At 42.2% G+C, this 15,577-nt stretch overlaps 1 protein-coding gene across 1 annotated transcript in view; it reads right to left on the bottom strand.

Annotated features, from left to right (window-relative positions):
- BFSP2 (beaded filament structural protein 2) overlaps window positions 1-15,577 on the bottom strand; it is an 85,513-nt gene that overhangs the window by 34,240 nt on the left and 35,696 nt on the right. Inside the window, exon 2 of the mRNA XM_049870165.1 lies at window positions 13,825-13,907. Coding sequence (XP_049726122.1) covers window positions 13,825-13,907 — 83 coding nt within the window. The remainder of the gene's footprint in view (window positions 1-13,824; window positions 13,908-15,577) is intronic.

Consider the following 15,577-nt stretch of genomic DNA (forward strand, 5'->3'; position numbering starts at 1 on the left):
CATGCCCAGTTCCTTCCTCCATTCTTCAGATGACTTGGTTTCTGTGTCCCTTCTCACTGAGGGCAGGGATTATACCTTCCCATCTTTGTATTCCTAGTACCCAGCTCCGGGCTTAAGATATGCTTGTGGAATGATTAGAGATACTCCAGTTGGTCTATGTCCTTCTTTAGAATGTGATAGAGAGAACTGGATGTAAAACTCCAGATGTTGCTTGATCAATTCAGAGTCCCTTGGAACTGTCTGCTCCTTTGTTTAAAAACCTTCTAATCTTATTCATCATGGACCCTAAGGCTTGTTTTGTGAGTCCTCTTTGTTTGCTCATTTGACTGTTACCAGCTGTATCTGCTGCTGACTAATATGGAGCCTCCTTTCATTAGAACCCCTTGGCATTTTTCACAGGGACTGCTTTAAACCCAGTTTCTTGTCCTCTCTTGGTGTATCTGGTATTTGAACCCTAAGTAACAAACCTAAACCTACTGCTGTGTGACCCCTAATGACACTACACGACAGAGTAAAACTGCCCCATAGGGTTTCCAAGGTTGTAAATCTTTACAGAAGCAGAGTGCCACATCTTTCTCCCACAGAGTGGCTGGTGGGTTCAAACCGCCAGGCTTTCAGTTAGCAGCCGAGAGCTTAACCACTGCACCACAGGGCTCCTTCTGTCCCTCTAGCTGAAACAAAAAACCACCCATATGACCCAGGATTGGGCCCCGTAGACCCAAGTTGGAAGAGTCCCCTTCACACCTCTGCAGTCCTGTTTGGCTCACCTCTCCAGGGAGCCTGGTCCCTGCCAGTATATGCTCCCTTCGACATCACAGAAGGTCTTAGGTACCCTACTGTTATGGACTGAATCGTGTCCCGCAAAAATACGTGTTGGCATTCTAACCCATATACGCATGGATGTAACCTGGGAATAGGGTTTCTTTTGTTATGTTAATAAGGTCATGTTTAGCGTAGGGTATGTCTTAAATCAATCACTTTCAAGCTATAAAAGGAGCAGATTAGGCATAGGAGCAAGCAGTCACGGGTGGAAAAACATGGATGCCACGTGGAGATCCCTCTAAGGGTTTGGAGTATCTCTTTGATGTCCCCAAGGCTGCTGTTAAACTTTTAGCTTTCTCTTGCTATATACTCTTTCCCTTTTCCTATTATTCATTCTTCAATTAGCTCTTCTGTGCTCATGCCACCCAGACTGTCTCGCTCAGTAGGCCACTCGCACCCAACATCTTCCACGGCCTCCCATAATGTCTACTTTGGTTGTTCCACCATTGTCAGCTCCATCTCAGCTTACTCAGAACCAAACTCATTATCTACCCCAACCCCAAGAACCTTTAGACAGTTTTCTATTGCCGTTAATAGAACCACAGTCTTCTCAATAACCCAGGTTTGAACCTGGAACTTGCCTTTTCAGGCTGTATATACAGGTAATTGTCAAATTGTGCCAGTTATTTCTTTGACTCGTCCCTTAAGCCTGCCCACTTCTACCATCCCAGGCAGGCCTTTGTTACCTCATGCCTGACCTATGGTGTCCTCCCTGTTGTCTTCCCAGTCCTACAATACTGTCCCCAGAGTGACTGTTCTTAACCATAAGTCACTCCTCTGCTCAGAAGCCTTACATGTCATCCTTTGGTCCCTCAATAATCTGATTTCCCCACACCATTCCAGCCACTGATCCCCGGTACAGAACCTGCACTTCCATCAGCCCAGTATCCTCACTCCCAATGTTCCCACTCATACACTGCCTCTCCTCTCGCCCGGTGTAAAGCTAAAGTCTGGTCAGGGTGGCCCACTGCTCAAATCCCTTTTCTGGGTCTCCCCTGCTCCCAGGATAATTTCCAAGCTCTTTGGTACAACTGACAAGGTCCTCCAGGATTTAATCTCTCCCTAGTTTTCAAGTCTTATCAGTAACCTTCCTTCATTTACTCCATATGTAGTGGTTTTAACAAGCTACTGAAATTCCACTATGCTCCGTGTCTCCCTGCCTTTGCACAAGCTGTCCTCTCCGCCTGGGAAGTCACCCGTCCTTTACTTGCCTGGTCAGCTCCTACTTTGGCTTTAGCACTCAAACCAGGCATCACCTGGCCTAGTCAAATGTCCCCACCTCACCTGTACTAATTTCAGTGATGGCACGTACACTCAGTAATGCCATTGTATGTTTACTCCTCCGTCTTTGCCACTGAACTGTGAGCTACTTGAGGTCAGGACAACATCCTATTCACTTTATTCACAGTACCCAGCAAGGGGCCTGGCATCGAGCAGACATTCAAATTATTAGTGCATCCGTTTATTCATTCAACGAATATTTGTTGAGCATCTATCTTGGGCCCGGCACTGTTACAGGTGGTGGTGATACAATGGGGAACAAAAGAGACCAAGCCCCTGTGTCATGGACTCAATTATGCCCCCCCAAAAATGTGTGTATCACTTGGGCTGGGCCATGATTCCCCGGTATTGTGTGGTTTTCTTATATGTTGTAAACCCTGCCTCTATGATGTTAATGAGAGAAGATGGGTGGCAGTTGTGTTAGTGAGGCAGGACTCAACCTACAGGATTGGATTGTGTCTTGAGGCAATCTCTTAAGATACAAAAGACAGAGGCAAGCAGAGAGACAGGGGGACCTCACACCACCAAGAAAGCAGCACCAGAAGCAGAATGCATCCTTTGGACACGGGGTCCCTGTGCCTGAGAAGGTCCTCAACCAGGGGAAGATTGAGGACAAAGACCTTCCTCCGGAGCCAAGACAGAGAGAAAGCCTTCCCCTGGAGGTGATGCCCTGAATCTGGACTTGTAATCTACTAGACTGTGAGAAAATGAATTTCACTTTGTTAAAGCCATCCACTTGTGGTGTTTCTGTTATGGCAGCACTAGATGACTAAGACACCTTGCTTTCACTGAGTTGTATTCTGATCTGTTGAATGACCACACAAATGTATGTATGATTGAATAAAGGCATAAAGGAAAACATGAATGAGTGAGTGAAAGAAATTTCAGTTCAGGTCTGTCTTAGTTTCTTCACTGCTGTAATGGAAGTACCACAAGGGAGTGACTTTAACAAACAGAAATTTATTTTCTCACAGTTTAGGAGGCTAGAAGTCCAAATTCAGGGCACTGGCTCTAGGGGAAGGCTCTTTCTGTCTGCTCTAGGGGAAAATTCTTGTTTTAACTTCTCTAGCATTCTTCTCAACAGTCCTTGGAGATCTCCTCAGGCATCTATCTTTCCCCCATTCAATGCCTAAACCAAAACCAAAACGAACCCATTGCCACTGAGTTGTTTCCGACTAATAGTGACCTTATAGGATAGAATGGAACTGCCCCATAGGGTTTCCAAGGAGCGGATGGTAGATTTGAACTGCAAACATGATTGGTTTAAGACATACCCTACACTGATATAGCCTCATTAACATAACAGAGACAACCCTATTCCCAAATGGGGTTACATCCACAGGTATAAAACCCCTAAAACCAAACCCATTGCCATTGAGTTGATTCTGATTCATAGTGGCCCTATTGGACAGAGTAGAACTGCCCCATAGGGTATCCAAGGAGTGGCTGGTGGATTCAAACTGCTGACCTTTCGGTTGGCAGCCGAGCTTTTAACCACCAGCCCACAGATATAGGGGTTAGGATTTACAACAAAATATTTGAGAAACACAATTCAATCCATAACAAGATCTTGCCTTAATTTTATACTTAATCAAATTCTACCTGAAATTTAGTGCAAATGATTTCATGCCTACTGGCTTCTACCTTTATTTTATTTATTTATTTATTGAGTTGATTGTGACATAGTGACCACATGTGTTACAAAGAAGAACTGTGCTCCATAGGATTTTCTTTTTCATTTTATCATACTTTAAATGAAGGTTTACAGAGCAAACTAGTTTCTCATTAAACAGTTAGTACACATATCGTTTTGTGACATTGGTTAACAACCCCACGACATGTCAACACTCCTTTCTCAATCTTGGATTCCCTATTACTAGCTTTCCTGTCCCCTCCTGCTTTCTAGTCCTTGTCCCTGGGCTGGTGTGCCGCTTTAGTCTCGTTTTGTTTTATGGGCCTCTCCAGTCTTTGGCTGAAGGGTGACTCTCAGGAGTGACTTCATTACTGAGCTGAAAGGGCATCTGGGGGCCTTACTCCCAGGTTTTCTCCAGTCTCTGGCAGGCCATCAAGTCTTGGTCTTTCTTTTTGGATTAGAATTTTGTTGTACATTTTTCTCCAGCTCTGTCTGGGACACTCTATTGTGATCCGTGTGAGAGCAGTCAGTGGTGGTAGCTGGGCACCATCTAGTTGTACTGGACTCAGTCTGCTGGAGGCTGTGGTAGATGTGGTCCATCAGTCCTTTGGACTAATCTTTCCCTTGTGTCTTTAGTTTTCTTCATTCTTCCTTGACCCGAAGGGGTTAGACCAGTGGAATATCCTAGGTGGCCGCTCACAGACTTTTAAGGCCCCAGATGCTACTCACCAATGTAGAACACGTTCTTTATAAACTATGTTATGCCAATTGAGCTAGATGTTCCCTGAGATCATGGTCCCCACAGCCCTCAGCTGAGAAATTCATTTCCTCAGAGAGTTTGGATGTATCTACGAAGCTTCCGTGACCTTGCTTTGTACAAGTTGTGCTGGCTTCCCCAGTATTATGTACTGTCTTACCCTTCACCAAAGTTACCATTTATCTATTGTCTATTAAGTGTTTTTCCATCCCCATCCTTCACCTCCTCATAACCATCAAAGATTACTTCTTTTTGTGTGTAAACTTTTCATGTGTTTTTACAGTAGTGGTCTTGTACAATATTTGTCCTTTTGTGATTGACTTATTTCACACAGCATAATGGCCTCCAGATTCATCCATGTTATGAGATGCTTCACAGATTCATCATTCTTTATCATTGCATCATACTCCATTGTGTGTATGTACCACAGTTTGTTTATCCATTTATCTGTCGATGGGTATCTAGGTTGTTTCTATCTTTTTGCTATTGGGAACAATGCTGCAATGAACATGGGTGTGCATATTCATGCGATGACTCTTATTTCTCTAAGATAGATTCCTAGAAGTGGGATTGCAGGATCATATGGTATTTCTAGTTCTAGCTTTCTAAGGAAGCGCCATAGTGTTTCCCAAAATGGTTGCACCGTTTTGCATTCCCACCAGCAGTGCGTAAGAGTTCCAATCTCCCTGCAGCCCCTTCAGCATTTGTTATTTCCTGTTTTTTTGATTCATGCCAGTAATGCCAGGGTGAGATGGTACCTCACTGTGGTTTCAATTTGCATTTCTCTAAATGGATAGCACCACACTTCAGTGGCTGGTGATGGAGGGCATTTCCTCATGTGTCTGCTGAGCGCTTGAATGTCTTCTTTGGTGAAGTGTCTGTTCATTTTCTTTGCCCGTTTTTTAATTGGATTATTTGTCTTTTTGTTGTAGAGGTGTTGGGTTTTCTTGTAGATTTTAGAGATTAGACCTTTGTCAGACTTGTAATAGCCAAAAATTTTTTCCCACTCTGTAGGTTCTCTTTTTATTCTTTTGGTGAAGTCTTTTGATGAGCATAACTGTTTCATTTTTAGAAGATCCCAGTGATCTAGCGTATCTTCTGGAGTTCGTGCATTATTGGTTGTGGTCTGTATCCTGTTAATGCTAAGTATTAGGGCCTCTAGCATTGGTCCTATTTTTTTCTTCTATGAACTTCATGGTTTGGGGCTTTATATTTAGGTCTTTGATCCATTTTGAGTCAGTTTTTGTATATGGTGTGAGGTATGGGTCCTGTTTCATTTTTTTTGGAGATGGACATTCAGTTTTGCCAGCACCATTTGTTTTTTTTCCCCATTTGATGGACTTTGGTCCTTTGTCGAAGATCAGGTGACCGTAAGTGGTGGATTTACATCTGGGTTCTCAATTCTGTTCCACTGGTCTGTGTATCTGTCATTGTACCAGTAGCCACCTGTTTTGACTACTGTAGCTATATAATAGGTTCTGAGGTCAGGTAGTGTGGGTCCTGCTACTTTATTCTTCTTCTTCAATAGTGCTTTACTTATCCAGGGCTTCTTCCCTTTCCATATAAAGTTAATCATAAGGTTTTCCATTTCTTTAGCGAATGTTGTTGGTATTTGAATTGGGATTGCATTGTATTTGTAAATCACTTTGGGTAGAATTGTCATTTACACAATGGTGAGTCTACCTATCCATGAGCATGGTATGTTTTTCCATTTATGTAGCTCTGTTTTGGTTTCTTGCAGTAGTGTTTTGCAGTTTTCTTGGTATAGGTCTTCTATATTCCTGGTTAGATTTGTTCCTAAGTGTTTTATTTTTTTAGGGGCTATTATAAATGGTATTGTTTTCCTGATTTCCTTTTCATCATTCTCTTTATTGGTGTTTAGGAATCCAACTGCTGCTTATCTAGTATCCTGCTACTCTGCTGAATCTTTCTACCAGTTCAGTAGTTTTCTCATGGAGTTTTTTGGGTTTTCTATATATAGGATCATATCTTCTGCAAATAGGGACAGTTTAACTTCTTCATTACTGATTTGGATGCCTTTATTTCTTTTTCTTGCCTTATTGCTTTAGCTAGAACTTCCAGCACAATGTTAAATAGGAGTGGTGATAAAGGGCATCCTTGTCTTGATCCTGTTTTCCAGGGGAATGTTTTCAGCCTCTCCCCATTAAGAATGATGTTGGCCATTGGTTTTTCATAGATGACCTTTATTATGTTGAGAAATTTCCCTTCTCTACCTATTTTATTGAGAGTTTTTTATCAGGAACGGGTGTTAGACTTTGTCGAATGCCTTTTGTGCATTGATGGAGATGATCACATGATTCTTCCCTTTTATTTATGTGGTGGATTATGTTGATTGATTTTCTAATGTTGAACCATCCTTGCATACCTGGTGTCATGGATTGAATCAAAACCAAAAAAACCAAACTCGTTGCCATTGAGTCGATTCATGTCCCCCCAAAATATGTGTATTAACTTGGTTAGGTCATGATTCCCAGTATTCTGTGTTTGTCCTCCATTTTGTGATTGTAACTTTATGTTGAGAGGATTAGGTTGGGATTGGAGTTTCCCTGGGGTGTGGCCTGCATCACCTTTTATCTCTCAAGAGATAAGAGGGAAAGGATGCAAGCAGAGTTGAGGACCTCATACCACCAAGAAAGCAGCATCAGGAGCAGAGTGTGTCCTTTGGACACGGGGTCCCTGCACCTGAGAAGCTCCTCAACCAGGGGAAGATTGAGGACAAAGGCCTTCCTCCAGAGCCGACAGAGAGAGAAAGGCCTTCTCTGGAGCCAACACCCTGAATTTGGACTTGTAAACTACTAGATTGTGAGGAAATAAATTTCACTTTGTTAAAGCCATCCACTTGTGGTATTTCTGTTATAGGAGCACTAGATAACGAAGGCCCCTGGTATGAATTTTACTTGGTCATGGTATGTTATTTTTTTGATATGATGCTGAAGCTGAATTCTATTGGCTAGAATTTTGTTGAGAATTTTTTCATCTATATTCATGAGAGATATTGGTCTGTAATTTTCTTTTTTTTATGGTATCTTTCCCTGGTTTTGGTATTAGGGTTATGCTGGCTTCATAGAATGAATTCAGCAGTATCACTTCCTTTTCTATGTTCTGGCATAAGCTCTTCTCTGAATGTTTGGTAGCATTCTCCAATGAAGCAGTCTGGGCCAGGGTTTTTTTTTTTTTTTTTAATTACTGTTTCAATCTCTTCTCTTGTTATGGGTCTGCTCAGATTTTCAACATCATTTTCTGTTAGTTTGGATAGGTGCTGTGTCTCTAGAAATTTGTCCATTTTTTCTAGGTTTTCAAATTTGTTGGAGTATAGTTTTTTGTAATACTCTGTTATGATCCTTTTTATTTCAGTTGCATCCTTTATAATGTCCCCCATTTCATTTCTTATTTGGGTTATTTGCATCCTCTCCTGTTTTTCTTTTGTCAGTTTGGCCAGTGGTTTGTCGATTTTGTTGATCCTTTCAGAGAACCGACTTTCGGGTTTGTTAATTTGTTCTATTATTTTTCTATTCTCTATTTCATTTATTTCTGCTCTAATCTTTATTATTTCCTTTATTCTGGTGGCTGTGGGCTCCTTTTTCTGTTCTCTTTCTATTTGTTCAAGTTGTGTAGCTAACGTTTTGATTTTGTCCCTTTCTTCTTTTTTTGATGTGTGCATCTGTTGCTATAAATTGACCTCTGAGGACTGCCTTTGCTGTGTCCCAAAGGTTTTGGTATGATGTGTTTTTACTCTCATTTGATTCTAAGAATTTTTTGATTCCATCTCTGATTTCTTCTATTACCCAGTGGTTTTTAAGCATGGTGTGATTCAATTTCCATGTAATTGATTTTTTTTTCCTTACTCTTCCTGTTGTTAATTTCTACTTTGATTGCATTTCAATCAGAGAAGATACCCAATATTTTGGATTTTGTTGAGGGTTGGTCTGTAGGCTAAGATGTGGTCTATTCTGGAGAAAGAATGCGTACTTTGCAGCTGCTGGGTGGAGTATTCTATATATGTCTATGAGGTCATGTTGGCTGATTGTGCTCTTTAGCTCTTCTGTATCTTTGTTGAGTTTCTTTCTAGATGTTCTGCTCCTTACTGAGAGTGGTATATTGAAGTCTTCTACTACTATTGTGGAGCTGTTAGAGTTTGTTTTATGTATTTTGGAGCCCTGTCATTGGGTGCGTAGATATTTATTACAGTTAAGTCTTCATGATGGATTGTCCCTTTAATCATTATGTAGTGCCCTTCTTTGTCTTTTGTGGCAGATTTTGTTTTAAAGTCTATTTTATCTGAGATTAGTATTGCCACTACTGCTGTTTTTTGGTAGTTATTTGCTTGATATATTTTTTTCCATCCTTCAATTTTTAATATATTTACATCTTTGTTTCTAAGGTGTGTCTCTTGTAGACAGCATATTGATGGATCCCATTTTTTTTTTGTCCATTCTGTCACTCTGTGTCTCTTTATGGGTGCATTTAGGCCATTTATATTCAGTGTAATTATTGATAGGTGTGAGTTTATTGCTGTCATTTTGTAGTGTTTTTTTATATGGTGCTGACTTTTTCCTTATTCCTGTTATCCTGTGCTGAATTCTTTTTGCTCGTGGGTTTCTTTTTCATTTCTTTTGTTTTTGTAGATTTTGTTTTTATTGAGACTTTATGTTTTTCGTCTGTATTTTGATAAGTAGATTTGTTAACTCTTTGTGTTTACCTTCAGACTTACCCTTATCTTCCTAGGTTTGAACCAGTCTATTATTAATTGGTATTGCTTTGCCTTCCTCTACATTAAAAAGTTCTATACCTACACCATTTATTCCCTCTTTTATTGTTCTGATGTTGTCATTTACAGAATAACCTCTCTGGTTCCATGTTGTAATTCTTTTGGTTTTGGATAGTCCTTGAGAGTTTATTTCCTAGGTTGGTATCTGGTGGGTACAATCTTGCATCCTAGATTCAAGCTGTGACCTGATGTTTGTTCTCAGACCAAAGGACTCCCTTTAATAATTCTTCTAAGTTTGGTTAGGTTTTTACATATCCTCTTAATTTATGTTTATCTGGAAATGTCCTAATTTCACCATCATATTTGAACGAAAGTTTTGCAGGAAATGTATTCATGGTTAGCAATTTTTTTCTTTCAAGATTTTATATATGTCATCCCATTACCTTTTTGCCTGCGTGGTTTCTGACGAATAATCAGAGCTTAGTCTTATTGTTTCCCCTTTGTATGTGACTTTTTTTTCTCAAGTTGCTCTCGGGATTCTTTCTTTGGTTTTAGCCAGTGTGATTATGATATGCCTTGGTGATTTTCTTTTGGGGTCTATCCTATATGGGGTTCGGTCAGCTTTTCATCATTCAAGATATATGGGAAATTTTCTGTCAGCAGTTCTTCCATGATCTTCTCTGTGTTTTCCATTTTCTCCCCTTATTCTGGAACTCCAATCATTTGCAAATTTTTGCTTTTGATTTTATCCCACATAATTTTCAGGGTTTCTTCATTTTTCTTTGTTCTTTTTTCTGATTTTTCCTCAAATGATGTTGTATCCAAGTGTTTGTCTTCAGTTTTGCTGATCTTGTCTTCCATCATTTCAAGCCTGCTCCTCAGCCCTTCTATGACACTGTCCATTTCTGAAATCTTGTTTATCTTTTGGATTATAGTTACTGTTTTTGTATGATTTTTAGTTGTGAATTTATTTTTGACATTTTATTCCTGTATTATTTTCCTGAATTCTTCCATTTTTTTGTCTGTATTTTCCATGAATTTGTCTGCCTTTTCCATGAATTTGTCTATTTTTTTCCACATTTTTGTCTGCATTTTGCTTCAACTCTTGGATAGGTCTGAATATTAGAAATTTGAATTCTCTATCAGGTAGTTCTATTTCCTCTTCTTCTACTGGAAAGTCATCTGGTGTTTTATTTTGGATGCCTGCTGGAACCATTCTGTCCTATTTTAAAAAATATGTTTTGATATTGTCTGCTGTCTTCAGGACATTCAGTAGTTATTTTCTTTGTTTGTTGATTGTAGACCTGTTTGTTTCTTCCTTCTTTTTTGTTTTATTTGGTTATGTCCAAGCTGGTAGACTGTGCATACTTTGTTGTTTACTCGTTTGTGGTCATAATTCTTTTCACCTCCTCGTCCAATGGGCAGGGCCAGTCAGTCAGCTTTGGTGCAGCAGGGCAGGTCCAGCTGAAAGTGAGGTGCTGGGGTGGGTTGTTCGTGGCACATATGAGGGCCTACAGGGTGGGCTGGGAATCAGTGCTGGGCAGGTTCCAGTAGGCCATGCCTGTGCTGCTCAGGGGCATGTAGTTCAGTGCATGGCACAAGCAGGCAAGAAGGAGGGGGAGGTTGTGATGTGTGGAGCTAATATGGGTATGGGAAAGAGAAGAGAGCCATAAAAAAAAAGAGTGCTAAGGGAGCTTGCCATTGGAGTGGATAGATGAGAAACCGAGAAATGGAGAAAACAAAAGGGAAGAAAAGAAAAAAAAAAAAAAAAAAACTAGATGAAAATTTGGAAGGAAAGAAAAGCCCCAAGGGGTCCCACCAGTGTGGCTGCAAAGACCAAGGAGTGGCACCCAGGCTGAGGAGTATAGACTGGGTAGAGGGGGCATAAATGTCACAGAGTGCCAGGTATTCAAGAGACAGGAAAAAGGATAAGTACAGAGAGATGAGAACCAAGAAATGAGGAAAGCGGGAAAGGGAAAAAAGGGAAAAGAGAAAAGAAATGCCCCCAGGGATCCCACCTATGTGGATGTGCAGATTGAGGGAGTGGCTCCTAAGTTGTGCAGTGCAGCCTGGCTAGTAGGGGCTCCCAAACCATGAAAAGAAAAAGAAAACAAACAAATAAACAGAATAAAACAAAGAAAAAAAAAAAAAAAAGCCCCAGGATCCCACCAGCGTGGTGTTGTGGGTCGGGGAAGTGGTTCTCCAGTTGAGTGGCACTTCACAGCCTTTCAAGAGGAAGCAAAGATGGCACACAGAGCCAGTTGTTTGAGAGAAAGGAGAGGAAGGTGGTGGAAGGTATGGAAGTAGCCAAAAGAAACAGAAAAAAGCAACATCACCAACAGAAAAATGGCACTCAGGGAGCCAGCCAGTGTGGGCAGGGTGAATCCAAGCAGTCCAGAGCCAAAGCAGTTGCCTCTGAGCCAGGAGACTGTGGCTGGAGGGAAGCAGAGAAGGTGGGGGGGGGGAGGAAAGACAGGCAGGGGTTGGGAAAGCGTATATCGTTGGTTACTGGGTGGTCTGTCTCCTACTGGGAACTTTGTGAAGCTACTTTCCCGTACTCCCTTTCCACCGATCTCCAATGTGGGTGGGGTGAATCCATGCAGCACAGACACTGCACTTCCTGGCCAGCCAAGCCACTGCTGCCAGCCAGAAAGCACAGACGTAGATCAGCAGGGAGAGGATGGGGGGTGGGAAAGCGTGTATCTCTGGGTACCAGGTGCTCTGTCTCCTGCTGGGAGCTCTGTGAAGCTGCTTTTCCATGCCCCCTGTCTGCCGATCTCCTACAGGAGTCCAAGATGGCGAATCCGTGCTGTGTCAGTTGATAGGGAACCTCCACACGTATCTCTTCTTTCTCTCTGTTCTCTGTCAGTTTCTTATTTCATTTGGTGCTTGGCTGAGTTCTTTATCACTTCATTTGACACTTCAGGTTCCAGGACTGATGTTTGTCTCTGTTTTGCTTAGTTTTTCGGGTCTGTGCTGTGGAGGGATGGTGTGGTGCTTCTGTCTATGGCACCATATTGGCCAGAAATTGGCTTCTATCTTTAATAGTATAGTAAATTATCAGTGGCCAGGGGGATGTCTCACTTCTTTGTGTTCCTGTGACCTTGGCTAGCACAGAAGCCCTGGCTGCCTGAGAGTCACCTTGGCCCAAGAGTGGCCTCTAGTGGAGGTCTAGTTAGCAAGTGGAGAAAGGAAATGATGAAAGGTGTGATGGGGTGGTAGAGATTCTCCTTCTCACCACAATACCTTTCTTATCAAAGATTGTGGGGTCAGTCTTTCCCAAAGGCCTCCAATTAAATGCCTTTCTTCTTTTGTCCTGATCAATTTAGGGAAACAGTCCTTCGAATAACAATGCCAATCACCCATCCATTTGCTTAATTTCCAGGAGGCCCTTCCCCACAAGATAATCTCAGAATTACTGTGTTCATCCATAAAAGTGTCTTCTTCATTTTGCTTCTCCATTAGGCCAGTGTTTTCCAAACTTCACTCTCGTTTATGATTTTGCTCTAAATGCTTATCTGCAGGGCCATCATTTACTTAACATTTCCCAATAAATTTATACATACTTAAAAAGTATTTTTTAAATAAATAAATTTTAGAAGCTGTTTATATAAACTCGTTACTCTAAGTGATGCTATTGTAAGTGTGAAAACAGTCTCATGGGTTATAAACAGAAGGTAACTATATACATAACTATTAAAAATAAAATGCTTATCCTTATGGATTAAAGTGATCTGCATCAGCAGTATACACACCACACTCTAGGGAACACTGTATTAGACTTCAAAGAAGTGGTTTCCAGGCCTGGATGCGCATTGAGACCACCTGGTAAGCTTTTAAAAAGACTGAGGTCTGTGCCCCACCCCCAAAGACCCTGACTTAATTAGTCTGTGGGGCTTGTGCGCTGACATTTTAAGTGCCCCGCGTAATTCCAATGTGCAGTCATGGCTGAGAATCACTGCTCTAAACCTGTGGTTCTCAAAGTGTGGTACCAGGACCAGCAGAATCGGCATCACCAGGAACTTGTTATAAATGCACATTCTTGGGCCCCACCCCAGATCTGCTGAAACAGAAACTGGGGCTGGGGCTGGCAATCTGTGTTTTCTGTAAGTCCCCCCCCCCCGCCACGCCCCCCGCCAGGTGATTCTGAAGCATACTAGAGTTTGAGAACCCCTGCTCTAAACCAAGCCCTTGGGACCTCGTTTGTGTATACAAGAAGAGGTTGAGCTAGGCAATCTCGGCTCTGAATCCTCCAGGACCTTTGTAATCTCACCCCAGCCTCTCTGAGGTAGGGGGTAAATGAGGCATGCTCCAGAACAGCATTATCCCAGGAATCCAGGAGTATGGAGGGGCTGTCCTCTTTGCAGTAAAGCATTAAAGTTCGCCAACAAAAAATTTTTTTTATGGAGTCAGTTTTGACTCATGGTGACCCCATGTGTGTCAGAGCAGAGCTGTACCTCATAGGGTTTTCAATGGCTGATTTTTTGGAATTAGAGAGCCAGGGCTTTCTTCTGAGGCTCCTCTAGGTGGACTCGAACTGCCAACCTTTCAGGTAACAGCCGAATGTGTCGTAGCCATTTACACCACCCAGTAGAGTGTTACCTCTCTTTAAAGTCTTCCGCCCCCGCCTGGATATTCTCTGTCAGCAGCATGAGCCGGGCATTTTCCAAGACAGCCTCGCCCACCTAGAATGATCACACACACCAAAGAAGATAAGGTCACCGGGGATATCTTCTGTCACTTACCACCCTGACTCACACTGGGCACAGTTCTAAGGCTCTGGGTAACTTGGAGTACCTTTCTTTCTTTTTTTTTTAATTGTGCTTTAGGTGAAAGTTTACAGCTCAAGTTAATTTCTCATACAAAAATTTATACACGTATTGTTATGTGACCCTAGTTGTTATCTGTATCATATGACAGCACACTCTCCCCTTCCACCCTGCGTTTCCTGTGTCCACTCACCCAGCTCCTATCTCTTTCTGCTTTCTCATCCTGCCTCCAGACAGGAGCTGCTCATTTATCTCGTGTGTTTGCTTGAACTAAGAAGCACACTCTTTACGAGTATCATAAAAGTTTTATAGTCCATTATAATCTCTGTCTGAAGAGTTGTTGCAGCACCTTTCTTATAGCAAATATTTTTAGAATTAAAAATATGTCTCTCTTAAAGAAGGGGGAGCAGATTAGCAAACAATAAATTAGCACAAAATATGATGTCTTCTAAGAGGTTTTAGGGTTGGGTTTTTGGAGCAAAAAGATGATTCAAAGGCAGACATGTTCACAGCTTGTCATGGGGGTGAGATTTCAGCTCTCTAGGGAAGAGCACCTGGCTCCTTAAATGACACCCCACTGGCTTTACTTAGTGGCTTTTAGCATTCCTGGTCACGGACTTACAGTGATTGCATTTTCAGCCATCTCTCTGCTTTTCCAGAACTATCTGACTCTAAATATGGTAAAAAAAAAAAAAAATATGGTAGAGGATACCAAAACCAGTTGCTGTCAGGTTGACTCTGACCCACGGTGACTCTTTTTTCCAAGGCACCCCTGGGTGGACTGAAACCTCCAACCTTTCGGTTAGCAGCCAAACTCTTTAAAAGTTTAGCTCCTTGCCACCCAGCAACTCCATTGTAGTGGATACCAAAACCCACTGCCGTCGGGTCCATTCCAACTCATAGCTGCCCTACAGAACTGAGTAGAACTGCCCCATAGACCTTCCAAGGAGTGCCTGGCAGATTCAAACTGCTGACCTCTTGGTTAGCAGCCGTAGCACTTAACCACTATGCCACCAGGGTTTCCAAATAGATTTTTCTAAATGTGCCTTCTAGGAGGCTCGTGCAGCTCTAGAGCTGGAGACCTTCCTGTTTTAGCTGTTATGGAGTAACAACCAGGTTTTTATTCCAGCCTCAAGCGGAGGCTAATTGCATGCTCTGACTTGCCAAAGTACAGCTTGCTGGCCATGGACAGGGATCCTAAAATAAATCAACAGTCTCTACCATGTAGCCATAGATAGTCCATCGCTATTCTCTCCCAGTAGCCCTCAGCTGAGCAGAAGCAATGTCCTTTCCAGTGTTAGTGGTTCGTTAGCCTCTTGGCTGTAGAAAAGGCCAGTCAGGTGGTATTGTGAAGGTTAGGGCCTTGGCTGAGGACTGGTATGGTGGCCTAGCGGGTGAAGGCCAAAAGGAAAGCTTGCAGTGACAGCAGGCTGCCGTGGAGCAGGAAACAGCCTTGTCACTACCTGGGAAAACCTTCACATCTTCCCCAGGGCTGAGGACAGGAGGGGAAAGGGAAAGGAAGCTATGTTTACTAAGCACCTACAGATGTGCCCAGCTGTGTGCTGGAGCTGGCTTGCGCTGGCTTG

This window comes from Elephas maximus, chromosome 26 (genome assembly GCF_024166365.1).
Source record: "Elephas maximus indicus isolate mEleMax1 chromosome 26, mEleMax1 primary haplotype, whole genome shotgun sequence".
Classification (NCBI taxonomy): Eukaryota; Metazoa; Chordata; class Mammalia; order Proboscidea; family Elephantidae; genus Elephas; species Elephas maximus.